Source organism: Scyliorhinus torazame, chromosome 19 (assembly GCF_047496885.1).
Source record: "Scyliorhinus torazame isolate Kashiwa2021f chromosome 19, sScyTor2.1, whole genome shotgun sequence".
NCBI lineage: Eukaryota > Metazoa > Chordata > Chondrichthyes > Carcharhiniformes > Scyliorhinidae > Scyliorhinus > Scyliorhinus torazame.
This window is the reverse complement of record NC_092725.1, coordinates 6,563,674-6,591,610: the sequence shown is the minus strand read 5'-3', so window position 1 is coordinate 6,591,610 and position 27,937 is coordinate 6,563,674. Positions and strand designations below refer to the sequence as shown.

General features: G+C 53.0%; 1 protein-coding gene across 1 annotated transcript in view; it reads right to left on the bottom strand.

Annotated features, from left to right (window-relative positions):
* The window catches only part of LOC140395993 (sarcoplasmic/endoplasmic reticulum calcium ATPase 1), a 165,179-nt gene that overhangs the window by 113,309 nt on the left and 23,933 nt on the right, over positions 1–27,937 (bottom strand). The window contains exons 6-11 of the mRNA XM_072484029.1: positions 25,016–25,096; positions 20,787–20,872; positions 16,188–16,485; positions 12,753–12,919; positions 10,411–10,499; positions 516–618 (exon numbers count right to left, since the gene is read on the bottom strand). Of these exons, the coding sequence (XP_072340130.1) occupies positions 516–618; positions 10,411–10,499; positions 12,753–12,919; positions 16,188–16,485; positions 20,787–20,872; positions 25,016–25,096 (824 nt within the window). The remainder of the gene's footprint in view (positions 1–515; positions 619–10,410; positions 10,500–12,752; positions 12,920–16,187; positions 16,486–20,786; positions 20,873–25,015; positions 25,097–27,937) is intronic.

The following is a 27,937-nucleotide window of genomic DNA, read 5'->3' as shown; positions in this document are numbered from 1 at the left end:
AAATACTGACACACTCCCTGTGACCTCTGTGAATACTGACACACTCCCCGTGACCTCTGTAAATACTGATTCACTCCCCGTGACCTCTGTAAATAATGACACACTCCCCGTGACCCCTGTAAATACTGACACACTCCCCGGGGACCCCCTGTAAATACTGACACACTCCTCGTGACCCTCTGTAAATACTGATACACTCCCCGTGACCTCAGTAAATATTGACACTCTCCCCGGGGACACCCTGTAACTACTGACACACTCCCTGGGGACACCCTGTAACTACTGACACACTCCCTGGGGACCCTCTGTAACTACTGACACACTCCCTGGGGACCCTCTGTAAATACTGACACACTCCCCGGGGACACCCTGTAAATACTGACACACTCCCCGTGACCCCTGTAAACACTGACAAACTCTCCCGTGACCTCTGTAAATACTGATACACTCCCCGTGACCCCTGTAAATGCCGACACTCTCCCAGTCTTGGATCCCACCCTCCTTGGCACACTGACCTCATTGAAGTCAAGCGAAGAGTCATTGCAGAGGGCACAGATAGTTGCAAGCTCCACCAGCCCGTCATACTGCCCACTTTTCACCGTTTTGTCATTTCTTTGTCTGTGTGTTACAACGGACGACAAAGCATTAATATTCTTCAAGATAATCTCAGTACCTTCCAAGGAGCCTCACACCAACATCGGTATAAACCCTCTGACAGTGCGTCACTCCCTCAGTACTGACCCTCCCACAGTGCGACGCTCCCTCAGTACTGACCCTCTGACAGTGCAGCACTCCCTCAGTACTGACCCTCTGACAGTGCGACGCTCCCTCAGTACTGACCCTCCGACAGTGCAGCACTCCCTCAGTACTGACCCTCTGACAGTGCGGCACTCCCTCAGTACTGACCCTCTGACAGTGCAGCACTCCCTCAGTACTGACCCTCTGACAGTGCAGCACGCCCTCAGTACTGACCCTCTGACAGTGCAGCACTACCTCAGTACTGACCCTCTGACAGTGCGGCATTCCCTCAATACTGACCCTCTGATAGTGCAGCACTCCCTCAGTACTGACCCTCTGACAGTGCAGCACGCCCTCAGTACTGACCCTCTGACAGTGCAGCACTCCCTCAGTACTGACCCTCTGACAGTGCAGCACGCCCTCAGTACTGACCCTCTGACAGTGCAGCACTACCTCAGTACTGACCCTCTGACAGTGCGGCATTCCCTCAATACTGACCCTCTGATAGTGCAGCACTCCCTCAGTACTGACCCTCTGACAGTGCGGCACTCCCTCAGTACTGACCCTCTGACAGTATGGCACTCCCTCAGTACTGACCCTCTGACAGTGCGGCACTCCCTCAGTACTGACCTTCTGACAGTGCGGCACTCCCTCAGTACTGACCCTCTGACAGTGTGGCGCTCCCTCAATACTGACCCTCTGACAGTGCGGCACTCCCTCAGTACTGACCCTCTGACAGTGCGGCGCTCCCTCAGTACTGACCCTCTGTTAGTGCGGCACTCCCTCAGTACTGACCCTCTGACAGTGCGGCACTCCCTCAGTACTGACCCTCTGACAGTGCGGCACTCCCTCAGTACTGACCCTCTGACAGTGCGGCACTCCCTCAGTACTGACCCTCTGACAGTGCGGCGCTCCCTCAGTACTGACCCTCTGTCAGTGCGGCACTCCCTCAGTACTGACCCTCTGACAGTGCGGCGCTCCCTCAATACTGACCCTCTGACAGTGCGGCACTCCCTCAGTATTGACCCTCTGACAGTGCGGCGCTCCCTCAGTACTGACCCTCTGTCAGTGGGGCACTCCCTCAGTACTGACCCTCTGACAGTGCGGCACTCCCTCAGTACTGACCCTCTGACAGTGCAGCACTCCCTCAGTACTGACCCTCTGACAGTGCGGCACTCCCTCAGTACTGACCCTCTGACAGTGCGGCACTCCCTCAGTACTGACCCTCTGACAGTGCGGCACTCCCTCAGTACTGACCCTCTGACAGTGTGGCACTCCCTCTATACTGACCCTCTGACAGTGTGGCACTCCCTCAGTACTGACCCTCTGACAGTGCGGCGCTCCCTCAGTACTGACCCTCTGACAGTGCGGCACTCCCTCAGTCCTGACCCTCCCACCCTATCCCTTGAAAATTTGAAATCAGTTGAAAGGAGAGATTGAAAGTGAAATATCGGCTGAGTCAAAGCAGGATGGAAACTACCACTGACTGTGCTGAGAACCAGGCTGTTGTGGAATGTCCTTAAGGAGGGAAAGCTGCCCTTTCTGACCTGGTCTGGCCTACATGTGACTCCAGACCCACACACGCTAATTTAGTTGATGCTTAGATCGCCTCGCAGCATCCCCGATCCCCCGGGTGTTCAAAATGATGGAGGGGTTGTGGATTCTCTCAGAACGGTTCCCTCGGAGGGGCGGGGGGGGGGTGTTCAGTCCGTGCGGTGAGGCATGGAGAAGCTGGGATTGTTCTCCTGAGCACGGTGATGGTTAAGGGGGAGATGTAACCAAGGAGTTCCAGTTTTGGAGTGTGGGTCTCGTTGGCTGGGCCAGCATTTAGTGTGCGTGTTTTGTGTGTGTGTGTTGCATGCATGTTGCGTGTGCGCGTGCAAGCGCATGCATGCATGAGGGCAGCATGGTAGCATTGTGGATAGCACAATTGCTTCACAGCTCCAGGGTCCCGGGATCGATTCCGGCTTGGGTCACTGTCTGTGCGGAGTCTGCACATCCTCCCCGTGTGTGCGTGGGTTTCCTCCGGGTGCTCCGGTTTCCTCCCACAGTCCAAAGATGTGCAGGTTAGGTGGATTGGCCATGACAAATTGCCCTTAGTGTCCAAAATTGTCCCTAGTGTAGGGTGGGGTTACTGGGTTATGGGGATAGGCTGGAGGTGTTGACCTTGGCTAGGGTGCTCTTTCCAAGAGCCGGTGCAGACTCGATGGGCCGAATGACCTCCTTCTACACTGTAAATTCTATGATAATCTATGATGTGCGTGGAGCTCTTCACATGTCGGCCAGGCATGGGTAAGTGTCATGAGAATGTCGCTTTAAGAAATGTTTGGCTGCTCATGTTACTGCAGTGATGTCAGAGTGTGAGTGGGGCTGAGCTCTGGCTCTGCTTTTTAGTTTCACTTTGAGAAAAGCTTGGGTGTGTCTGTGTTTTCCACTGAGTTGCAGCTGAAGTCAGACAAAGCAGCTGTAACGGTGAGCTCTCTGCCATGAAGGACTATCTCTTAATCATTTGGTGAATTCAGAATTATAAATGTTTTCAGTATTGAATGTAAACTCTGATGTGCTTCTGTTTAAAGGTTTGTTAAGTCTTCTGGGCGTTAAAAGGACAGCATACACGTTACTTAGTGTTGTATTCTTTGGGTGGTGTATTTGAATTAATGTTTGCTAAGATATTCACTGTTTGTTTTAAAAAGGTTAACTTGAGTTCATAGAATAAACATTGTTTTGCTTTAAAAAATAACTTTTCCATTTCCGCTGTACCACACCTGTAGAGTGGGTCGTGTGCTCCCCTTACCACAATCTATTAAACGTTTTGGGTCAGGTGAACTCCATGATACACTTTGGGATTCTCTAAACCCTGGCCCATAACAAATTGGGGGCTCGTCCGGGATAAAAGTCTTATCTGTTGGATTGGCCTTGTGAACTTAAAGACAGTGAGGGGTGAGCATATTGTGGTTGCTTTTCAGGTGTGGTATTCTAGTTTAAGTAGGGAGTGTGTTGTGGACAATGGCTCTTTCAGAGGCTCTGAAGTTTTTGGGCGTGGAGACGGTCACACGCAGTACCTTACGGACAGAGACTAAAAGCAGACTGTTAGATTTGGCAAAAACATTGCAGTTAACATTACCTGACAAAATACAAAAAGATGAGGTAATTAAGGCGGTGGCTAAGCATTTAAAGTTGCCTGAGATACAGTCTGACTCATTGGAAATGGCAAAAATTCAGTTACAACTTAAACAAATGGAACATGAGAAAGAATTAAAGCTGCTTGAATACAAAAGAGATAGCGAGGAAAAAGAAAGAGAAAGGGAGATACAGATCAGGGAAAAAGATAAAGAGAGAACTTCAGAAAATGGCCATGAAACATGACAATCAGTTAAAATTGGCAGGCATAAAGGGAAATGTACAGTTGGATGATAGTGATGAGGATAGTGAGAAAGAGCATCATAGTTGAAGGCATGGTGGGGATCTATTTAAATATGTCCAAGCATTGCCAAGGTTTGACGAGAAGGAGGTAGAATATTTTTCATTTCATTTGAGAAGGTAGCGAAACAAATGAAATGGCCACAGGGCATATGGGTATTACTGATTCAAACAAAGCTGATAGGTAGGGCTAGTGAAGTGTTTGCATCACTACTGGAGGAGGTATCTGGGACATATGAGGAAGTGAAAGAAATCCATCTTAGGTGCATATCAACTAGTGCCTGAAGCCTAAAGACAAAGGTTTAGAAATTTAAGGAAAGAATTTGGTCAAACATATATGGAGTTTGAAAGGCTCAAACAGAGCAATTTTGATAGGTGGAGAAGGGCTTTGAAAATAGACCAAACATATGAAGCTCTCAGAGAAATTATACGTTTGGAGGAGTTTAAAAATTCAATTCCTGATGTAGTGAGAACTCGTGTGGAAGAGCAGTTGGTTAAAACTGCGAGATGAGCAGCAGAAATGGCAGATGATTATGAATTAGTTCATAAATCAAAGCTTGGTTTCCGACAGCAGTTTCAGCCGGTGAGGGATAGAAACTGGGGACATGAGAAAAAAGTGGTAGACGCAAAGGTGATCTGATGGGAGATAATAAGGAGAGTGTACCTCAGACTACAAAAGAAATCCAGGAGGGTGGAAGAGACATGAAAAGTTTCAAATGTTTTCACTGTAATAAACTCGGCCATGTAAAGTCACAGTGTTAGTGGTTGAAGAAAAGCACTGGGAAGGCTGATGTGGTAAAACAGGATAAGACAGTGGGGTTTGTTACGAGTGGTAGAGGAAAGCCCAAGTGAAGCGAAGAAGGTGCAAACGATTGTTCAGCCTGATCAAGAGGTGATTGATAAGAAGGTGCCAGATATCTTTAAAGAATTTACTTGTGTGGGTAAAGTTTACTCACGTGTACCAGAAGGAGTAGGTAAAGAAGTCACAATTTTAAGAGATACAGGGGCTAGTCAATCTTTAATGGTAAGAGATGAGGAGTTATGTAGTTTGGGAAGAATGTTGCCAGAAAAGGTGGTAATATGTGGAATTCAGGGTGAGAGGAGTAGCGTTCCATTATATAAGGTAAGGTTGGAAAATCCAGTGAAGAGTGTGAAGTGGTAATAGGAGTAGTAGAGAAACTATCTTGTCCAGGAATACATTTTATCTTGGGTAATGATACAGCTGGATCACAGGTGAGAGTGATGCCTACTGTGGTTGATAAGCTAGTGGAAAAGCAGACAACTGAAGTGTTGAAGGACGAATATCCTGGGATTTCTCCGGATTGTGTAGTAACAAGGTCGCAAAATCACAGGTTAAGACAAGAGGAGAAATCAAAGAGTGAAGATGAAGTTGAAGTGCAATTATCAGAAACGATTTTTGATCAGATGTTTGAAAAAGAACAAGAACAGGTGGAGGATGAGGTGGATATTTTTAGTTCAGGAAAATTGGCGGAGTTACAACAGAAAGATGTAGAAATAAAACGGATGTATCAGAAAGCATACACAGAAGAGGAATCTGTGTGTATACCAGAGTGTTATTACCGTAAAAGTAATGTCTCGATGAGAAAATGGAGACCTGTACATATGCAGGCGGATGAAAAGTGGGCAGAAGTTCATCAAGTAGTATTGCCGGTAGGGTATAGAAAGGAGGTGTTGCGAGTGGCACATGAGGTACCAGTGGGAGGTCATTTGGGAATAAGGAAAACTCAAGCTAAAATCCAGAAACATTTTTATTGGCCTGGACTACATAAAGATGTAGTTAAATTTTGTCAATCATGTCACACATGTCAAGTGATAGGGAAACCTCAAGCAGTGATAAAACCAGCGCCTTTAATACCCATTCCAGCATTTGAGAAACCTTTTACAAAGGTCCTAACTGATTGCGTAGGACTGCTTCCTAAAAGGAAAAGTGGAATCAATATCTTTTGACGATAATGGATGTGTCTACTAGGTTTCCAGAGGCCATTCCAGTACGTAATATTACAGCTAAAAAGATTGTGGAGGAGTTACTTAAATTCTTTACTAGATATGGACTATCCACATAAATACAATCGGATCAAGGATCAAATTTTACCTCGAGGTTATTCAAAGAAGTAATGGATAGCTTAGGAATAAAACAATTTAAATCAACTGCTTACCATCCAGAATCACAGGGAGCGTCAGAAAGGTAGCATCAGACATTAAAGACAATGTTGAGGGCTTATTGTCAAGATTATCCAGATGATTGGGATAAAGGAACTCCATTCGTATTGTTTGCAATTAGGGATGCACCTAATGAGTCTACCAAATTTAGTCCTTTTGAACTAATTTTTGGTCATGAGGTAAGGGGACCACTTAAATTTATTAGGGAAAAATTGGTGAGCGAGAAATCGGAAATTACACTATTGGATTACGTGTCAAATTTTAGGGAACGATTAAATAGAGCAGGTGAATTGGCTAGACAACATTTGAAAGTTGCACAAAATGTGATGAAACGGGTAGCAGACAAGAAATCCAAAGTTTGTAGTTTTGCCAGTGGAGATAAAGTTTTAGTGTTGTTACCAGTGAGAGGTGAACCTTTAAAAGCTAGGTTTTGTGGACTTTATCAGATTAAAAGGAAATTAAGTGAGGTGAATTATGTGGTTAAAAACACCAGATAGAAGGAAGACTCACCGAGTGTGTCATGTGAATATGCTTAAAAGGTACTTTGAAAGGGAAGGAGAAAAAAAGGAGGAGGTTTTAATGATTCTAACTCAAAGTGATGAACCAAATCCAGATGACTGTGAATTTGACATACCTCAAATTAAATTGGAAAGTGAGGATGGTCTTAAAAATTGGGATAAATTGTTGAGTTACCTTCCAGAGGAAAAACGGACTGACATAAAAGAGTTATTGATATCACATGGGCAAGTTTGTGGAGATAAATTGGGAAGTACTAAAATGGCTATATATGAAAGTCGCTTATTGTCACAAGTAGGCTTCAATGAAGTTACTGTGAAAAGCCCCTAGTCGCCACATTCCGGCACCTGTTCGGGGAGGCTGGTACGGGAATTGAACCGTGCTGCTGGCCTGCCTTGGTCGGCTTTCAAAGCCAGCGATTTAACCCAGTGTGCTAAACAGCCCCTGGTTTAGAGAGAGACAGACAGAGAGAGAGAGAGAGTGAGGGAGACAGACAGAGGGAGAGAGAGAGAGGGTGAGGGAGAGAGATAGTGATAGAGACAGAGAAAGAGACAGAGAGAGGGAGACACAGAGAGCGAGAGAGTGAGTGAGAGAGAGAGACAGACGGAGTGAGTGAGAGAAAATGAAATAATGAAAATTGCTTATTGTCACAAGTAGGCTTCAAATGAAGTTACTGTGAAAAGCCCCTAGTCGCCACATTCCGGCGCCTGTTCGGGGAGGCTGGTACGGGAATTAAACCGTGCTGCTGGCCTGCCTTGGTCTGCTTTCAAAGCCAGCGATTTAGCTGTGTGCTAAATATGATGTAGATGTGGGAAATGCTGTTCCAATCAAACAACATCCATACAGACTTACCCCTTTAAAATTGGCACAGGTTAACAAAGAGATTGAGAGTATGCTTAAAAATGGCATAATTGAAGTGGGTTGCAGCCAATGGAGCTCACCCATAGTGATGGTGCCTAAACCAGACGGTACCCAATGGTTGTGTGAGGACTATAGGTTAATGCAGTTACAAGAACGGACTCTTATCCTATCCCACGTTTGGAGGATTGCATTGAGAAAATGGGACAGTCAGTTTTTATTTCTAAATTGGATTTACTTAAAGGTTTCTGGCAGGTACCTTTTTCCGAAAGGGCAAAGGAGATTTCAGCTTTTGTGACTCCAGATGGTATATACCAATTCAAAGTTATGCCATTTGGCATGAAAAACGCCCCAGCCACATTTCAACAGTTAACTAACAAAGTTGTTTCAGGATTTCCCAATTGTGCGGTATACATCGACGATCTGGTCATTTTCAGCCAGACATGGAAAGAGCATTTAAAACATCTGATGGAGTCATTCGACTGACATCAGGAGGCGGGTTTGGTGATAAACCTAGCCACAAGTGAATTTGGAAAAGCCCAAGTCACTTTCCTTGAGGAGTTTTCGATACCCTCAAGACGAAGGGAAATAATGCGATTTCCTGGCATGAGTGGATTTGATCGAATATTTGTGCAAAGGTTTTGTAGCGTGATTTCTCCACTGATGGACTTGCTTAAGAAACGGCGAAAATTTCAATGGTCAGCGGACTTTCAACAGGCATTTGACCGCCTGAAAGCTGTGATAACCAATGCTCCTGTATTGGAGTATTGCAAGGGATTCTGTGATCAGATTGAACTAAAGTATCTAACTATAAAGAGAAATGCCGAGGCGTAGAGAAATGGACGGATCGTGCAGAGACCTTCTTGTTCAAAGAGACTGTCAATCGAGATGGGTTTCAGTTGGAGGAAGAAGAACAAAAAGAAAATGGACTATTATTATAACCTGTTTGAGTATGTTGGTATTTTGAAACGAAAAGTATATTTACTATGTGCATTTCTTAAAGAATGGTGAAAAGGTGAAAAATGAAACCATCTTGAAGTTGATGGGGGTTTTTTTTCTTGGGGGGAGGTGTCATGAGAATGTCGCTTTCAGAAATGTACCTTTAAGAAATGGAGCTGCTCATGTTCCTGGAGTGATGTCAGAGTGTGGGTGGAGCTGAGCTCTACTTCTGCTTTTTAGTTTCAGTTTGAGAAGAGCTTGGGTGTGTCTGTGTTTTTCAGTGAGATGCTCTGCTATTGATCTCTGCCATCCGAAGACTATCTATGGATCATTTGGCGAACTCAGAATTGTAAAAAGGTCTCAGTATTAAATGTAAACCTAATGTGTTCCTGTTTGAAGGTTTGTTAAGTCTTTTGGGTGTAAAGGACAGCATACAGGTTACTTAGTGTTGCATTCTTTGGGGGGTGTATTTGATTGACTGGTTGCTAAGATATTCACTGTTTGTTTTAAAAAGGTTAACTTGAGCTCATAGAATAAACATTGTTTTGTTTAAAAAACCACTGGTCCATTTTCTGCTGTACCATACCTGTAGGGTGAGCCGTGTGCTCCCATACCACAATCTATTAAAGGTTGTGGGTCAGGTGAACTCCATGATACACTTTGGGATTCTCTAAATCCTGACCCATAACACAATCGAGAAGGATTCCAGTTGGAGGAAGAAGAAAAAAAAAGAAATGGACTATATTATTATACCTGTTTGCGTGTGTTGTTTTCTGAAACGATAAAGTATATTTACTGTGTGCATTTCTTAAAGGATGGTGAAAAGGTGAAAAATGAAACCACCTTGAAGGTGATGGTTTATTTTATTTTCTTGGGGGGAGGTGAATGTCGCTTTAAGAAATGGTTTGGCTGCTCATGTTACTGCAGTGATGTCAGAGTGTGGGCGGAGCTGAGCTCTGGCTCTGCTTTTTAGTTTCACTTTGAGAAAAACTTGAATGCGTCTGTCTTTTTGGTTTCGCTTTACAGTGTGTTGCAGCTGAAGTCAGCCAAAGCAGCTGTACTGTTGAGCTCTCTGCCATGAAGGACTATCTCTTAATCATTTGGTGAATTCAGAATTATAAATGGTTTCAGTATTGAATGTAAACTCTGATGTGCTTCTGTTTAAAGGTTTGTTAAGTCTTTTGGGTGTAACCGGACAGCATACAGGTTACTTAGTGTTGTATTCTTTGGGGGTTGTATTTGAATTGATGGTTGCTAAGATGTTCACTGTTTGTTTTAAAAAGGTTAACTTGAGTTCATAGAATAAACATTGTTTTGTTTTATAAAATACTGTTCCATTTCTGCTGTCCCACTCCTGTAGAGTGGGCCGTGTGCTCCCCAGACCACAATCTAGTAAAAGTTGTAGGTCAGGTGAACTCCATGATACACTTTGGGGTTCTCGAAACCCTGGCCCATAAAAGTAAGGAAGGCAGATTTCCTATCCCTACAGTGAACCAGACGGGTTTTTGGCGACACTTGGCAATGATTTCCACAGGGCCGGAGAATTCCTACAGCGCAAGGAGGAGGCCATTTGGCCCATTGAGTCTGTACCGAGCCTGCGAAAGAGCACCCTACCTAGACCCACTCCCCCCCTGCCCCATCATTAACTTAATTTAATTCCAGATTTTAAAAAAAATATGTCGTTGAAAATTTCTCCATCTGGCACGATGGGGTTCGAGCCCGGAGCTTTGCTGGACCCGCCGCAGATATGCTACTCACACATCTCCCTCCGGGGCGTAGGTGGATCCTGTGATGGTGAATGCGTTGAGCGTGCACATGTCCCCCTCCACCTTGTCGAGGACGAACATCTAGGGGAGGCAACAACACACAGCGTTGGAATGACGGCCGCTGCCGTTTTCGCCGGGAGCGGTACATTACGTTGGGCAAATGTGGAAGGGGCGCGTGTTGAGAGGTCAGAGTGATTGCGGTCGTGTACGCCAGCTGCGGGTGCAATGCGGTACACGCTGTGTACTCCATTGGGCTGCCTGACCTGGGGTCGGGGTCACATGTAAATGTCAGCAGCTACCAGGCTTTATAGAATTTTATAGAATTTAGAGTGCAGAAGGAGGCCATTCGGCCCATCGAGTCTGCACCGGCTCTTGGAAAGAGCACCCTACCCAACCGCACACCTCCACCCTACCCCCATAACCCAGTAACCCCACCCAACACGGAGTGTCCCGTGCTCGATTCTCCACACATTCGGATGTTGGCCATTCTGCTGCGTAAGAGCAAGGCAGTGCTGTCCGAGGCTCGCAAAAATCTCAAGAGCACAATGTCTAACAGAGTGCAGAAGAGGGCCTTTCGGCCCATCGGGCCTCCGCTGGCTGGCTGGTCCCATCCCCTTCTCGATGCTGGCTTGAATGGGTACGGATTCTCACTCCGTCTGCCTCAGGACATTGAATACGTCCATCAAGTCTCTCCACCAAGGAGAGCGGGCCAAACCTCTCCAATGCCCCCTTGTAAATCCGTGCCAGCCAGGCTGGGACGGGGACATGAAGCTTCGCTGGTTGGAGCGGACACGGTAAAGATGGAAGGGCCCAGTCACGTGGCGACCAGGGAGAAGGGGAGTGGATGGGGTGAGTGTGTGAGGGGGTAGGGTGGTCAGGAAGGACCTGAGGGTGGGGGGGGGGGAACACTTGGAAAGGTGGAGAATCGTTGGGGGCGGGGGGGGGGGGTTTGAGAGGGGAGGTGGGAAGGGGTGGGCCAGGGGAGGGTGGTCAGGGAGTCGGAGGAGGGGGGAGTTGTCGGTGCGTGGGGGAGGGGCTAGTAGGATCACGGGGCGGGGGTGTGCTAATTTGTTCTTGGTGGTGGTGGGGGGGGGGGGGTGCTAGTGGCTAGTCGGGACATGGGGACGGGTGGGAGGGTCATGGAGGGGTGGGAGGGTCACGGAGGGGTGGGAGGGTCACGGAGGGGTGGGAGGGTCACAGAGGGGTGGGAGGGTCACGGAGGGTCACGGAGGGGTGGGAGGGTCACGGAGGGGTGGGAGGGTCACGGAGGGGTGGGAGGGTCATGGAGGGGTGGGAAGGAGATCAGGAGGATGAGTCGGGGGGTGTCAGGTGTCAGGGAGGGCAGTGTGTGGGGGGGGGGGGGTAGGGTGGAGGGGCAGCGAGGCGGCAGTGCGGGGTGTGCTGAAGCTGGGGCGGTTCGAGAGGGGGTGTCCGAGTGGGGGAGGATTGGGAGATGTGGGATGAGTACCATTGTTTCCCAGGAGATGAGAAGTGCTTCTGATTCTTCCATCTTCTCCTGGCTGAGTCAAGGCCTGGCTTAGAATCTCCACAGTGCAGAAGGAGGCCATTTGGCCCTATCCCCGTAACCCAGTAACCCCACTGTGGTACCCTCAATAACGACTCTTAGAGTGTGAGCGGTAAAGAAGGCTTTAATAAGCTAAGAACTAGACTGGTGCTGAGACGGGTGCTAACAGCTACGCCGCCCACTAGGCGGCCCCTTATATACGGCTGCCAGGTGGGTGGAGCCGGAGGCGGAGTCCCCCAGGGTTCCAAGCCCGATCTTAAAGGGGACACCACCTTACATGATGACAAGGGTACAGTGTTACAGTAACCGTTCATCACACCCACCTAACCTTTTGGACGCGAAGGGGCAATTTATCACGGCCAATCCACCTGCACGTCTTTGGACTGTGGGAGGAAACCGGAGCACCCGGAGGAAACCCACGCAGACACGGGGAGAACGTGCAGACTCCGCGCGGACAGTGACCCAGCGGGGAATCGAACCTGGGACACCGGAGGATACATGAGGCAGCAGTGCTCACCGCTCCTGCACCGTGCTACCCGTCGGATTGTCAGACGGTTCCTGGTGTCGCGTCCGGCTCAGGGGTCCGTAGTTTGGAGTGGCGGTCCAGGATTCTGAAGGAAGGGAAACCAGAACGGTCCTGAGGAGGGGAAGAAGCAGGCGGGTCCTCAGTCCGTGCAGAGAGACCCGGGAAACTGGGATGGTCCTCCTAAACGCGGAGAAGGTTAAGGGGGAGATTTGATGGCGGAACAGAACTCGGGAGCGGGGGGGGGGGGGGGGGGGGACGGGGGGGGGGGGGGGGGGGGACATACCTTGCAGACGGACATTTGATTAGTGGTCAAGGTCCCAGTCTTGTCTGAACAGATGACAGAGGTGCAGCCCAGGGTCTCGACGGAGGGCAGGCTCCTCACGATGGCATTCTTCTTCGCCATGCGGCGAGTACCCAGTGCCAGGCAGGTGGTGATCACAGCGGGCAGGCCTGAAGACAAGGAGATAGCACAGTTAGTCAACAGAGACAGCAGCAGCGTCTCAACAACAAGCCCAGAAACTGCATCCATCACTCCGGACCCAGTACTGAGGGAGTGCTGCACTGTCAGAGGGTCAGTACTGAGGGAGTGCTGCACTGTCAGAGGGTCAGTACTGAGGGAGTGCCGCACTGTCAGAGGGTCAGTACTGAGGGAGTGCCGCACTGTCAGAGGGTCAGTACTGAGGGAGTGCCGCACTGTCAGAGGGTCAGTACTGAGGGAGTGCTGCACTGTCAGAGGGTCAGTACTGAGGGAGTGCCGCACTGTCAGAGGGTCAGTACTGAGGGAGTGCTGCACTGTCAGAGGGTCAGTACTGAGGGAGTGCTGTACTGTCAGAGGGTCAGTACTGAGGGAGTGCTGCACTGTCAGAGGGTCAGTACTGAGGGAGTGCTGCACTGTCAGAGGGTCAGTACTGAGGGAGCGCCGCACTGTCAGAGGGTCAGTACTGAGGGAGTGCTGTACTGTCAGAGGGTCAGTACTGAGGGAGTGCCGCACTGTCAGAGGGTCAGTACTGAGGGAGTGCCGCACTGTCAGAGGGTCAGTACTGAGGGAGTGCCGCACTGTCAGAGGGTCAGTACTGAGGGAGTGCCGCACTGTCAGAGGGTCAGTACTGAGGGAGCGCCGCACTGTCAGAGGGTCAGTACTGAGGGAGTGCTGTACTGTCAGAGGGTCAGTACTGAGGGAGTGCCGCACTGTCAGAGGGTCAGTACTGAGGGAGTGCCGCACTGTCAGAGGGTCAGTACTGAGGGAGTGCCGCACTGTCAGAGGGTCAGTACTGAGGGAGTGCCGCACTGTCAGAGGGTCAGTACTGAGGGAGTGCCGCACTGTCAGAGGGTCAGTGCTGAGGGAGTGCCGCACTGTCAGAGGGTCAGTACTGAGGGAGTGCCGCACTGTCAGAGGGTCAGTACTGAGGGAGCACCGCACTGTCAGAGGGTCAGTACTGAGGGAGTGCTGCACTGACAGAGGGTCAGTACTGAGGGAGTGCTGCACTGACAGAGGGTCAGTACTGAGGGAGTGCCGCACTGTCAGAGGGTCAGTACTGAGGGAGCGCCGCACTGTCAGAGGGTCAGTACTGAGGGAGTGCTGCACTGTCAGAGGGTCAGTACTGAGGGAGTGCTGCACTGTCAGAGGGTCAGTACTGAGGGAGCGCCGCACTGTCAGAGGGTCAGTACTGAGGGAGTGCCGCACTGTCAGAGGGTCAGTACTGAGGGAGTGCCGCACTGTCAGAGGGTCAGTACTGAGGGAGTGCCGCACTGTCAGAGGGTCAGTACTGAGGGAGTGCCGCACTGTCAGAGGGTCAGTACTGAGGGAGTGCCGCACTGTCAGAGGGTCAGTGCTGAGGGAGTGCCGCACTGTCAGAGGGTCAGTACTGAGGGAGCGCGGCACTGTCAGAGGGTCAGTACTGAGGGAGTGCTGCACTGTCAGAGGGTGAGTACTGAGGGAGTGCCGCACTGTCAGAGTGTCAGTACTGAGGGAGTGCCGCACTGTCAGAGGGTCAGTACTGAGGGAGTGCCGCACTGTCAGAGGGTCAGTACTGAGGGAGCGCCGCACTGTCAGAGGGTCAGTACTGAGGGAGTGCCTCACTGTCAGAGGGTCAGTACTGAGGGAGCGCCGCACTGTCAGAGGGTCAGTACTGAGGGAGTGCCTCACTGTCAGAGGGTCAGTACTGAGGGAGTGCTGCACTGTCAGAGGGTCAGTACTGAGGGAGTGCTGCACTGTCAGAGGGTCAGTACTGAGGGAGTGCCGCACTGTCAGAGGGTCAGTACTGAGGGAGCGCCGCACTGTCAGAGGGTCAGTACTGAGGGAGTGCCGCACTGTCAGAGGGTCAGTACTGAGGGAGTGCCGCACTGTCAGAGGGTCAGTACTGAGGGAGCGCCGCACTGTCAGAGGGTCAGTACTGAGGGAGTGCCGCACTGTCAGAGGGTCAGTACTGAGGGAGTGCCGCACTGTCAGAGGGTCAGTACTGAGGGAGTGCCGCACTGTCAGAGGGTCAGTACTGAGGGAGTGCCGCACTGTCAGAGGGTCAGTACTGAGGGAGTGCCGCACTGTCAGAGGGTCAGTACTGAGGGAGTGCCGCACTGTCAGAGGGTCAGTACTGAGGGAGCGCGGCACTGTCAGAGGGTCAGTACTGAGGGAGTGCTGCACTGTCAGAGGGTGAGTACTGAGGGAGTGCCGCACTGTCAGAGTGTCTGTACTGAGGGAGTGCCGCACTGTCAGAGGGTCAGTACTGAGGGAGTGCCGCACTGTCAGAGGGTCAGTACTGAGGGAGCGCCGCACTGTCAGAGGGTCAGTACTGAGGGAGTGCCTCACTGTCAGAGGGTCAGTACTGAGGGAGCGCCGCACTGTCAGAGGGTCAGTACTGAGGGAGTGCCTCACTGTCAGAGGGTCAGTACTGAGGGAGTGCTGCACTGTCAGAGGGTCAGTACTGAGGGAGTGCTGCACTGTCAGAGGGTCAGTACTGAGGGAGTGCCGCACTGTCAGAGGGTCAGTACTGAGGGAGCGCCGCACTGTCAGAGGGTCAGTACTGAGGGAGTGCCGCACTGTCAGAGGGTCAGTACTGAGGGAGTGCCGCACTGTCAGAGGGTCAGTACTGAGGGAGCGCCGCACTGTCAGAGGGTCAGTACTGAGGGAGTGCTGCACTGTCAGAGGGTCAGTACTGAGGGAGCGCCGCACTGTCAGAGGGTCAGTACTGAGGGAGTGCCGCACTGTCAGAGGGTCAGTACTGAGGGAGTGCCGCACTGTCAGAGGGTCAGTACTGAGGGAGTGCCGCACTGTCAGAGGGTCAGTACTGAGGGAGTGCCGCACTGTCAGAGGGTCAGTACTGAGGGAGTGCCGCACTGTCAGAGGGTCAGTACTGAGGGAGTGCCGCACTGTCAGAGGGTCAGTACTGAGGGAGCGCGGCACTGTCAGAGGGTCAGTACTGAGGGAGTGCTGCACTGTCAGAGGGTGAGTACTGAGGGAGTGCCGCACTGTCAGAGTGTCAGTACTGAGGGAGTGCCGCACTGTCAGAGGGTCAGTACTGAGGGAGTGCCGCACTGTCAGAGGGTCAGTACTGAGGGAGTGCCGCACTGTCAGAGGGTCAGTACTGAGGGAGTGCCGCACTGTCAGAGGGTCAGTACTGAGGGAGCGCCGCACTGTCAGAGGGTCAGTACTGAGGGAGCGCTGCACTGTCGAATGGGGAGCGAGCGAGAGTGCTGCGCGCGTGCGGAGTGCGAGACTGACCTTCGGGGATGGCTGCCACCGCCAGAGCCACAGCGATTTTGAAGTAGTAGACGGCTCCTCGGATCCAGGAACCCCCGTGGATTGGGTCGTTGAAGTGTCCGATGTTGATCATCCACACCGCCACACAGATCAGAGTGATGACTTTGGACAGCTGTTCACCAAACTCGTCCAGCTTTTGCTGAAGGGGAGTCTTATCCTGCTCAGTGGCCACCATCTGGTCCCGGATCTTCCCGATCTCCGTGCTCACTCCTGTGGCCACCACCACTCCCGTGGCTTTGCCAGCTCCGATATTGGTGCCCTGTTGAGGGGAGGGGAAGGGAGAGGGAGATGTTAGCCATAGGATGGAGGACGGGCATCACCGTCAGGGATTATAGAGGGGACGGGGCAGAGAGAAACATTGTACTGACTCTCTGACAGTGCAGCACTCCCTCAGTACTGACTCTCTGACAGTGCAGCACTCCCTCAGTACTGACTCTCTGACAGTGCGGCACTCCCTCAGTACTGACCCTCTGACAGTGCGGCACTCCCTCAGTACTGACACTCTGACAGTGCAGCACTCCCTCAGTACTGACCCTCTGACAGTGCGGCACTCCCTCAGTACAGACCCTCTGACAGTGCAGCACTCCCTCAGTACAGACCCTCTGACAGTGCAGCACTCCCTCAGTACTGACCCTCTGACAGTGCAGCACTCCCTCAGTACAGACCCTCTGACAGTGCGGCACTCCCTCAGTACAGACCCTCTGACAGTGCAGCACTCCCTCAGTACTGACCCTCTGACAGTGCGGCACTCCCTCAGTACTGACCCTCTGACAGTGTGGCGCTCCCTCAGTACTGACCCTCAGACAGTGTGACACTCCCTCAGTACTGACCCTCTGACAGTGTGGCGCTCCCTCAGTACTGACCCTCTGACAGTGTAGCACTCCCTCAGTACTGACCCTCTGACAGTGTAGCACTCCCTCAGTACTGACCCTCTGACAGTTTAGCACTCCCTCAGTACTGACCCTCTGACAGTGCAGCACTCCATCAGTACTGACCCTCTGACAGTGTAGCACTCCCTCAGTACTGACCCTCTGACAGTGCAGCAGTCCCTCAGTACTGACCCTCTGACAGTGCGGCGCTCCCTCAGTACTGACCCTCTGACAATGCGGCACTCCCTCAGTACTGATCCTCTGACAGTGCAGCACTCCCTCAGTCCTGACCCTCTGACAGTGTGGCGCTCCCTCAGTACTGACCCTCTGACAGTGCGGCACTCCCTCAGTACTGACCCTCTGACAGTGTGGCGCTCCCTGAGTACTGACCCTCAGACAGTGTGACACTCCCTCAGTACTGACCCTCTGACAGTGTGGCGCTCCCTCAGTACTGACCCTCATTCAGTGTGACACTCCCTCAGTACTGACCCTCTGACAGTGTGGCGCTCCCTCAGTACTGACCCTCTGACAGTGCAGCACTCCCTCAGTACTGACCCTATGACAGTGCAGCACTCCCTCAGTTCTGTCCCTCTGACAGTGCGGCACTCCCTCAGTACTGACCCTCTGACAGTGTGGCGCTCCCTCAGTACTGACCCTCAGACAGTGTGACACTCCCTCAGTACTGACCCTCAGACAGTGCAGCACTCCCTCGGTACTGACCCTCTGACAGTGTAGCACTCCCTCAGTACTGACCCTCTGACAGTGTGGTACTCCCTCAGTACTGACCCTCTGACAGTGTAGCACTCCCTCAGTACTGACCCTCTGACAGTGCGGCACTCCTTCAGTACTGACCCTCTGACAGTGCGGTGCTCCCTCAGTACTGACCCTCTGACAGTGTGGCGCTCCCTCAGTACTGACCCTCTGACAGTGCGGCACTCCCTCAGTACTGACCCTCAGACAGTGTGACACTCCCTCAGTACTGACCCTCTGACAGTGTAGCACTCCCTCAGTACTGACCCTCTGACAGTGTGGCGCTCCCTCAGTACTGACCCTCAGACAGTGTGACACTCCCTCAGTTCTGTCCCTCTGACATTCATTTGCTAGGACAAAGGACTCGTGACCGTCTATTCATGGTTGGAGCAGTAGCAATCTAAGGAACCCAAGCAAAGGCATCCAGACCTTTTCTTTAAGCCAAAGCAGAGAGATAAGAGTCATGTGATTATGACTAACCCCTCACCCTCCCTTCCTGCCTTCCTCACCACCTGGTTGAACCAGTAATATTGCCTCGTAGAGCTCAAATGTGCTGTCCTCCATCTTTCCATCTACCTAGAGCAGCTCTATCCAGGTTTGAATGCCTGCCCCCACATCTACACTCTCTACCGGAACGTCTAACCCGCTGTATCACCGCCTACATGTCCAATTCATTTCTCTGTACCTATTTGCTCGCTGAAGCCATCTCTACCAGAAAAATAAAAGAAGAGAATTATCCAGCATCGGTTTTCAACCTGCCGGCCTGTGTGAAGGAACGCACCATTAGAATTTGATTCCCGAACAATAATTATTTTCTCTGTGCTCTTCACCCTGTGAGTCTTTGTTTCTCTATCCCTCTCTTTCATTGCACGAATGAAAACGTAGAACATACAGTGCAGAAGGAGGCCATTTGGTCCATCGAGTCTGCACCAATCCACTTAAGCCCTCACTTCCACCCTATCCCTGTAACCCAATAACCCCTCCTCACCTTTTTAGTCACTAAGGCAATTGATCATGGCCAATCCACCTAACCCGCACGTCTTTGGACTGTGGGAGGAAACCGGAGCACCCCGAGGAAACCCACGCAGACACGGGGAGAACGTGCAGACTCCGCACAGACAGTGACCCAGCGGGGAATAGAACCTGGGACCCTGGCACTGTGAAGCCACAGTGCTAGCCACTTGTGCTGCCCACGACAGGCAACGTCGCGATTCTTCCAACCCTGTGTTTCAGTGCGTGCAAATAAATTAACCCTCTGAGTTCATCTCATCTCGGGCTTGCCTTGGGCGGTAATGATAGAAATCGAATGACGCCAAAAATTGTTCGGAAATACGCTTAAGAAAAGGGGAGCAAATCGAAAACACCTTCCTGTTTACCTACAGAGTGGTCAGGGAGAGATCAAAGCTGTTTAAATTAAGCCGTCAGTGCTGTCGGTAGGACTGGGATGATGCCAGGAATGACTGGCATTTCAGGAACAGGTTGACAGGCCGGCGCTCTTTTCCCTTGAAGGAAGGAGGCTGAGGTTTGGCCGAACGGAGGGAGATTTTGCGAAAAAGGATAGGGCTGGAGAAGCTGAAGGCTGTTCCACTTGGATTGCCGGAGATGAGGGGGAGACCCGGTAAGAGGTGTCGGGAAGGCAGGCTACTATCTGAACGGTCATAAATTAGGAGAGGGGGAACGAGACCTGGGTGACCTCGTACACCAGTCGCTGAAGGTAAGCATGCAGGTGCAGCAGGCGGCAAAGAAGGCTAATGGTATGTTGGCCTTCATTGCGAGAGGTTTCGAGTACAGGAGTAGGGATGTCTTGCTGCAATCATACAGGGCCTCGGTGAGGCCACACTGGGAATAATGTGTACAGTTTTGCTTTCCTTATCTGAGGAAGGATATTCTTGCTCTCGAGAGGTAGCAGCGAAGGTTTACCAGACTGAATCCTGGGATGGTGGGACTGACGTACGAGGAGAGATTGAGTCGGTTAGGATTGTTCTCGCTGGAGTTCAGGCGAATGAGGGGGGATCTCATAGAAACCTATAAAATTCTAACAGGACGAGACAGGGGAGATGCAGGAAGGATGTTCCCGATGGTGGGTGTGTCCAGAACCAGGGGTCACAGTCTGAGGATACAGGGTAGACCATTTAGGACAGAGATGAGGAGAAATGTCTTCACCCAGAGAGAGGTCGGCCTGTGGAATTCACTACCACAGGAAGTAGTTGAGGCCAAAACATTGAATGTTTCCAAGACGCAGTTCGATATCGAACTTAGGGCGAAGGGGATCAAAGGGTATGGGGGGGAATGCGAGATCAGTCTATTGAGTTGGATCAACCATGATCGTAATGAATGGCGGAGCAGGCTCGAAGGCTCGAGTGACCTCCTCCTGTTCCTATTTTCTGTGTTTCTATGCTTCTATGGCCAAGATTATGACAGGATTTGGTAAGATAGACAGTTCCTATTGGCTTAGGGTGCATGGAGTGGGGGTGGTGTGGGGAGGAAAGAGGTGGTAGTGGGGGAGGGGGATGCAGGGCGTCACAGTTTTAAGGTTTCATGAAAGGGTGGTGAGGGGGTGGGGAATGTGGGGAAGGCCTCTCTTCATGCAGCGAGTGGTAATGACTTGGAACTCGGTGGGTATCCGACATGGTGGCAGCGGAGGTGACGAACGTTATCAATTGGACGGACGCTTGAGGGGAATAAAGCTACAAGGAGTAAGTGGGGGTGGGTGGGAATGGGGATGGCCTGGATTGCTCTGGAGAGTGCTGACATGGACTTGATAGGCTTCCTTCTCCTGTGCCTTTCTCAGTCTATCTACTTCTTCTGTGGCCTCGCGATGACTTTGGCTGCGTATTGTTCGATCGGATACCGCACGGCAGGGGGCGAGAGGTGGCCCCGGACGCACAGCTGGTTGTGAGACGAGGGGGGGGGGGGGGGAGAGGGTTGACGGGCAACTCACGGAAAACAGCATGTTCTTCTTGTCCTGGTTGACAGCGCGAGGGTCTGGAATGGGATCGGTGTGCTTGATCACGGAGACTGATTCACCTGGCGGGCGGGCAAAATGCTTTATCAGAGATGGTTCATTGATCACCGCGGCCGGCAACCTGCGGGGAAACCGCGGCACAGTGAACTCGTTCCGGCGGACGATCCGATCACCAACTAGGAGCAGGAGGAAACCGGGCCCTGCTCACTCATTTAATAAGATGGTGACTGATCCGATCGTCACCGCCTCCGCACCCCCCCTCGGCCTGATAACCTTTCACCCCACTCGTTAATCGAGAAGGTATCCAGCCCCTGCCTCACAAAGGTTCAAAGTCTCTGCGTCCTCCCAGGTGGGGTCGGAATGGGGTCGGACTGGGTCGGACTGGGGTCGGATTGGGGTCAGAGTGGGTCGGATTGGGGTCAGAGTGGGTCGGATTGGGGTCAGAGTGGGGTCAGAGTGGGGTCGGATTGGGGTCAGAGTGGGTTGGATTAGGGTCGGACCGGGGTCAGAGTGGGGTCGGATTGGGGTCAGAGTGGGTTGGATTAGGGTCGGACCGGGGTCAGAGTGGGTCAGACTGGGGTCAGAGTGGGTCGGATTGGGGTCAGAGTGGGTCAGATTGGGGTCAGAGTGGGTCGGATTCGGGTCGGACCGGGGTCAGAGTGGGTCAGACTGGGGTCAGAGTGGGTCGGATTGGGGTCAGAGTGGGTCGGATTGGGGTCAGGTTGGGGTCAGAGTGGGGTCGGATTGGGGTCAGAGTGGGTCGGTTTGGGGTCAGAGTGGGTCGGATAGGGGTCAGAGAGGTTTGGATTGGGGTCAGATTAGGGTCAGAGTGGTCGGATTGGAGTCAGAGTGGGTCGGATTGGGTAAGAGGGGTTGGATAGGGGTCATGTTTGCGTCAGAGTGGGGTCAGATTGGGGTCAGGATTAGTTAGATTGGGGTCAGAGGGGTTGGTTTGGGGTCAGAGGGGTTGGTTTGGGGTCAGAGGGCTTGGTTTGGGGTCAGAGAGCTTGGTTTGGGGTCAGGGGGCTTAGTTTGCGGTCAGTGGGCTTGGTTTGGGATCAGAGGGCTTGGTTTGGGGTCAGAGGGCTTAGTTTGGGGTCAGTGGGCTTGGTTTGGGATCAGAGGGCTTGGTTTGGGGTCAGAGGGCTTGGTTTGGGGTCAGACGGTTTGGTTTGGGGTCAGAGGGGTTGGTTTGGGGTCAGAGGGGTTGGGTAGGGGTCAGAGGGCTTGGTTTGGTGTCAGAGGGCTTGGTTTGGGGACAGGGCGGTTGGTGTGGGGGTCAGAGCGGTTGGTTTGGGGTCAGAGGGCTTGGTTTGGGGTCAGACGGTTTGGTTTGGGGTCAGAGGGGTTGGTTTGGGGTCAGAGCGGTTGGTTTCGGGTCAGAGCAGTTGGTTTGGGGTCAGAGGGCTTGGTTTGGGGTCAGAGCGGTTGGTTTGGGGGTCAGAGCGGTTGGTTTGGGGTCAGAGGACTTGGTTTGGGGTCAAAGCGGTTGGTTTGGGGTCAGAGGGGTTGGTTTGGGGTCAGAGTGGGTCGGTTTGGGGTCAGAGGGCTTGGTTTGGGGTCAGAGCAGTTGGTTTCGGATCAGAGCGGTTGGTTTGGGGTCAGAGGGCTTGGTTTGGGGTCAGAGCGGTTGGTGTGGGGTCAGGGCGGTTGGTTTGGGGTCAGAGGGCTTGGTTTGGGGTCAGAGTGGTTGGTGTGGGGTCAGTGCGGTTGGTTTGGGGTCAGAGGGCTTGGTTTGGGGTCAGAGCGGTTGGTTTGGTGTCAGAGCGGTTGGTTTGGGGTCAGAGCGGTTGGTTTGGGGTCAGAGGGCTTGGTTTGGGGTCAGAGCAGTTGGTTTCGGGTCAGAGCGGTTGGTTTGGGGTCAGAGGGCTTGGTTTGGGGTCAGAGCGGTTGGTTTGGGGTCAGAGCGGTTGGTTTCGGGTCAGAGCGGTTGGTTTGGGGTCAGAGCGGTTGGTTTGGGGTCAGAGGGCTTGGTTTGGGGTCAGAGCGGTTGGTTTGGGGTCAGAGCGGTTGGTTTGGGGTCAGAGGGCTTGGTTTGGGGTCAGAGTGGTTGGTTTGGGGTCAGAGCGGTTGGTTTGGGGTCAGAGCAGTTGGTTTGGGGTCAGAGCGGTTGGTTTGGGGTCAGAGCGGTTAGTTTGGGGTCAAAGGGCTTGGTTTGGGGTCAGAGCGGATGGTTTGGGGTCAGAGCGGTTGGTCTGGGGGTCAGAGGGCTTGGTTTGGGGTCAGAGTGGGTCGGTTTGGGGTCAGGGGGCTTGGTTTGGGGTCAGAGTGGGTCGGTTTGGGGTCAGAGGGCTTGGTTTGGGGTCAGAGTAGGTCGGTTTGGGGTCAGGGGGCTTGGTTTGGGGTCAGAGTGGGTCGGTTTGGGGTCAGAGGGCTTGGTTTGGGGTCAGAGTGGGTTGGTTTGGGATCAGAGCGGTTGGTTTGGGGTCAGAGTGGGTCGGTTTGGGGTCAGAGGGCTTGGTTTGGGGTCAGAGGGCTTGGTTTGGGGTCAGAGCGGTTGGTTTGGGGTCAGAGGGCTTGGTTTGGGGTCAGAGTGGGTCGGTTTGGGGTCAGAGCGGTTGGTTTGGGGTCAGAGGGCTTGGTTTGGGGTCAGAGCGGTTAGTTTGGGGTCAGAGCGGTTGGTTTGGGGTCAGAGGGCTTGGTTTGGGGTCAGAGCGGTTGGTTTGGGGTCAGAGCGGTTGGTTTGGGGTCAGAGGGCTTGGTTTGGGGTCAGAGTGGTTGGTTTGGGGTCAGAGCGGTTGGTTTGGGGTCAGAGCAGTTGGTTTGGGGTCAGAGCGGTTGGTTTGGGGTCAGAGCGGTTAGTTTGGGGTCAGAGGGCTTGGTTTGGGGTCAGAGCGGATGGTTTGGGGTCAGAGCGGTTGGTTTGGGGTCAGAGGGCTTGGTTTGGGGTCAGAGTGGTTGGTTTGGGGTCAGAGCGGTTGGTTTGGGGTCAGAGCAGTTGGTTTGGGGTCAGAGCGGTTGGTTTGGGGTCAGAGCGGTTAGTTTGGGGTCAAAGGGCTTGGTTTGGGGTCAGAGCGGATGGTTTGGGGTCAGAGCGGTTGGTCTGGGGTCAGAGGGCTTGGTTTGGGGTCAGAGTGGGTCGGTTTGGGGTCAGGGGGCTTGGTTTGGGGTCAGAGTGGGTCGGTTTGGGGTCAGAGGGCTTGGTTTGGGGTCAGAGTAGGTCGGTTTGGGGTCAGGGGGCTTGGTTTGGGGTCAGAGTGGGTCGGTTTGGGGTCAGAGGGCTTGGTTTGGGGTCAGAGTGGGTTGGTTTGGGATCAGAGCGGTTGGTTTGGGGTCAGAGTGGGTCGGTTTGGGGTCAGAGGGCTTGGTTTGGGGTCAGAGGGCTTGGTTTGGGGTCAGAGCGGTTGGTTTGGGGTCAGAGGGCTTGGTTTGGGGTCAGAGTGGGTCGGTTTGGGGTCAGAGCGGTTGGTTTGGGGTCAGAGGGCTTGGTTTGGGGTCAGAGCGGTTAGTTTGGGGTCAGAGCGGTTGGTTTGGGGTCAGAGGGCTTGGTTTGGGGTCAGAGCGGTTGGTTTGGGGTCAGAGCGGTTGGTTTGGGGTCAGAGGGCTTGGTTTGGGGTCAGAGTGGTTGGTTTGGGGTCAGAGCGGTTGGTTTGGGGTCAGAGCAGTTGGTTTGGGGTCAGAGCGGTTGGTTTGGGGTCAGAGCGGTTAGTTTGGGGTCAGAGGGCTTGGTTTGGGGTCAGAGCGGATGGTTTGGGGTCAGAGCGGTTGGTCTGGGGTCAGAGGGCTTGGTTTGGGGTCAGAGTGGGTCGGTTTGGGGTCAGGGGGCTTGGTTTGGGGTCAGAGTGGGTCGGTTTGGGGTCAGAGGGCTTGGTTTGGGGTCAGAGTAGGTCGGTTTGGGGTCAGGGGGCTTGGTTTGGGGTCAGAGTGGGTCGGTTTGGTGTCAGAGGGCTTGGTTTGGGGTCAGAGGGCTTGGTTTGGGGTCAGAGTGGGTCGGTTTGGGGTCAGGGGGCTTGGTTTGGGGTCAGAGGGCTTGGTTTGGGGTCAGAGTGGGTTGGTTTGGGATCAGAGCGGTTGGTTTGGGGTCAGAGTGGGTCGGTTTGGGGTCAGAGGGCTCGGTTTGGGGTCAGGGGGCTTGGTTTGGGGTCAGAGGGCTTGGTTTGCCGTTGGGATGGTTGGAGTCAGATTGGTGTCAGTATTTGGCCATACTCATTTCCCATTTAGTTTGAGAGAGTTGAAGAAAGCCAAGACAGCAGTCCCTCACTGACCTGTCAGGATGGATTGGTCGACACGCAAAGTGGTGGAGATGATGTTGATAATCCTGATGTCGGCAGGAACCTTGTCTCCCACTGTGGAATCAATCAAAGACCTCAGGATTAGCACACCGGAGCAGGTAACAATCCGGGAAGCAACGGTGGAGGAAGATCAGGATCCTGGAACGGCAAAACCTGTCTCCACCTTGATTATACTCTCACAATCGCTCACTCACTCCCAGGTAACCAGCACCAAGTGAGCGCCGCACTGTCAGAGGGTCAGTACTGAGGGAGTGCCGCACTGTCAGAGGGTCAGTACTGAGGGAGCGCCGCACTGTCAGTGGGTCAGTACTGAGGGAGTGTCGCACTGTCAGAGGGTCAGTACTGAGGGAGTGTCGCACTGTCAGAGGGTCAGTACTGAGGGAGTGCCGCACTGTCAGAGGGTCAGTACTGAGGGAGAGCTGCACTGTCAGAGGGTCAGTACTGAGGGAGTGTCGCACTGTCAGAGGGTCAGCACTGAGGGAGTGCAGCACTGTCAGAAGGTCAGTACTGAGGGAGTGTCGCACTGTCAGAGGGTCAGTACTGAGGGAGTGCCGCACTGTCAGAGGGTCAGTACTGAGGGAGTGCCGCACTGTCAGAGGGTCAGTACTGAGGGAGTGCCGCACTGTCAGAGGGCCAGTACCGAGGGAGCGCCGCACTGTCAGAGGGTCAGTACTGAGGGAGTGCCGTACTGTCAGAGGGTCAGTACTGAGGGAGTGCCGCACTGTCAGAGGGTCAGTACTGAGGGAGTGCCGCACTGTCAGAGGGTCAGTACCGAGGGAGCGCCGCACTGTCAGAGGGTCAGTACCGAGGGAGCGCCGCACTGTCAGAGGATCAGTAGTGAGGGAGTGCTGCACTGTCAGAGGGTCAGTACTGAGGGAGTGTCGCACTGACAGAGGGTCAGCACTGAGGGAGTGCAGCACTGTCAGAGGGTCAGTACTGAGGGAGTGCCGCACTGTCAGAGGGTCAGTACTGGGGGAGTGCCGCACTGTCAGAGGGTCAGTACCGAGGGAGTGCCGCACTGTCAGAGGGTCAGTACCGAGGGAGCGCCGCACTGTCAGAGGGTCAGTAGTGAGGGAGTGCCGCACTGTCAGAGGGTCAGTACCGACGGAGCGCCGCACTGTCAGAGGGTCAGTACTGAGGGAGTGACGCACTGTCAGAGGGTCAGTACTGAGGGAGTGCTGCACTGTCAGAGAGTCAGTACTGAGGGAGTGCCGCACTGTCAGAGGGTCAGTACTGAGGGAGTGCCGCACTGTCAGAGGGTCAGTACCGAGGGAGCGCCGCACTGTCAGAGGGTCAGTACTGAGGGAGTGCCGCACTGTCAGAGGGTCAGTACTGAGGGAGTGCTGCACTGTCAGAGGGTCAGTACTGAGGGAGTGCCGCACTGTCAGAGGGTCAGTACTGAGGGAGTGCCGCACTGTCAGAGGGTCAGTACTGAGGGAGCGCTGCACTGTCAGAGGGTCAGTACTGAGGGAGTGCTGCACTGTCAGAGGGTCAGTACTGAGGGAGTGCTGCACAGTCAGATGGTCAGTGCTGAAGGAGTGCCGCACTGTCAGAGGGTCAGTGCTGAAGGAGCGCTGCACTGTCAGAGGGTAGTACTGAGGGAGTGGCCAGGAGATGTTGCTGTTTTGTGACAGTAGAGATGGGGTGAGTGGTGTGGGTAAGTGTTAAAGGAAGTGATTGGCACAGTCAGAAAATGCATAAAGATCTCTCCACTTACAATCACATAGTTGTTAGCTCGAGACTCGAATATTACAATGATCTGTCGGTCAGTTGATCTCCATGGTACTCACCTCCTCCCTATCTCTGTCACCCCCTCCAGCCCATACACCCTCCCTATCTCTGTCACCCTCCAGCCCCTACAATCCTCCCTATCTCTGTAACCTCCTCCCTATCTCTGTAACCTCCTCCCTATCTCTGTCACCTCCCCCAGCCCCTACAATCCTCCCTATCTCTGTCACCTCCCCCAGCCCCTACAATCCTCCCTATCTCTGTCACCTCCCCCAGCCCCTACAATCCTCCCTATCTCTGTAACCTCCTCCAGCCCCTACAATCCTCCCTATCTCTGTCACCTCCCCCAGCCCCTACAATCCTCCCTATCTCTGTAACCTCCTCCAGCCCCTACAATCCTCCCTATCTCTGTAACCTCCTCCAGCCCCTACAACTCTCCCTATCTCTGTCACCTCCTCCAGCCCCTACAATCCTCCCTATCTCTGTCACCTCCTCTCGCCCCTACACCCTCCCTATCTCTGTCACCTCCTCTCGCCCCTACAACCCTCCCTATCTCTGTCACCTCCTCTCGCCCCTACAACCCTCTCTGTCTCTGTAACCTCCTCCAGCCCCTACAACCCTCCCTATCTCTGTAACCTCCTCCAGCCCCTACAACCCTCCCTATCTCTGTCACCTCCTCTCGCCCCTACAACCCTCCCTATCTCTGTAACCTCCTCCAGCCCCTACAATCCTCCCTATCTCTGTTACCGCCTCCAGTCCCTAAAACCCTCCCTATTTCTGTAACCTCCTCCAGCCCCTACAACCCTCCCTATCTCTGTAACCTCCTCCAGCCCCTACAATCCTCCCTATCTCTGTAACCTCCTCCAGCCCCTACAACCCTCCCTATCTCTGTCACCTCCTCCAGTCCCTACACCCCTCCCTATCTCTGTAGCCTCCTCCAGTCCCTACATCCTCCCTATCTCTGTAACCTCCTCCAGCCCCTACAACCCTCCCTATCTCTGTCACCTCCTCTCGCCCCTACAATCCTCCCTATCTCTGTCACCTCCTCCAGCCCCTACAACCCTCCCTATCTCTGTAACCTCCTCCAGCCCCTACAACCCTCCCTATCTCTGTAACCTCCTCCAGCCCCTACAACCCTCCCTATCTCTGAAACCTCCTCCAGCCCCT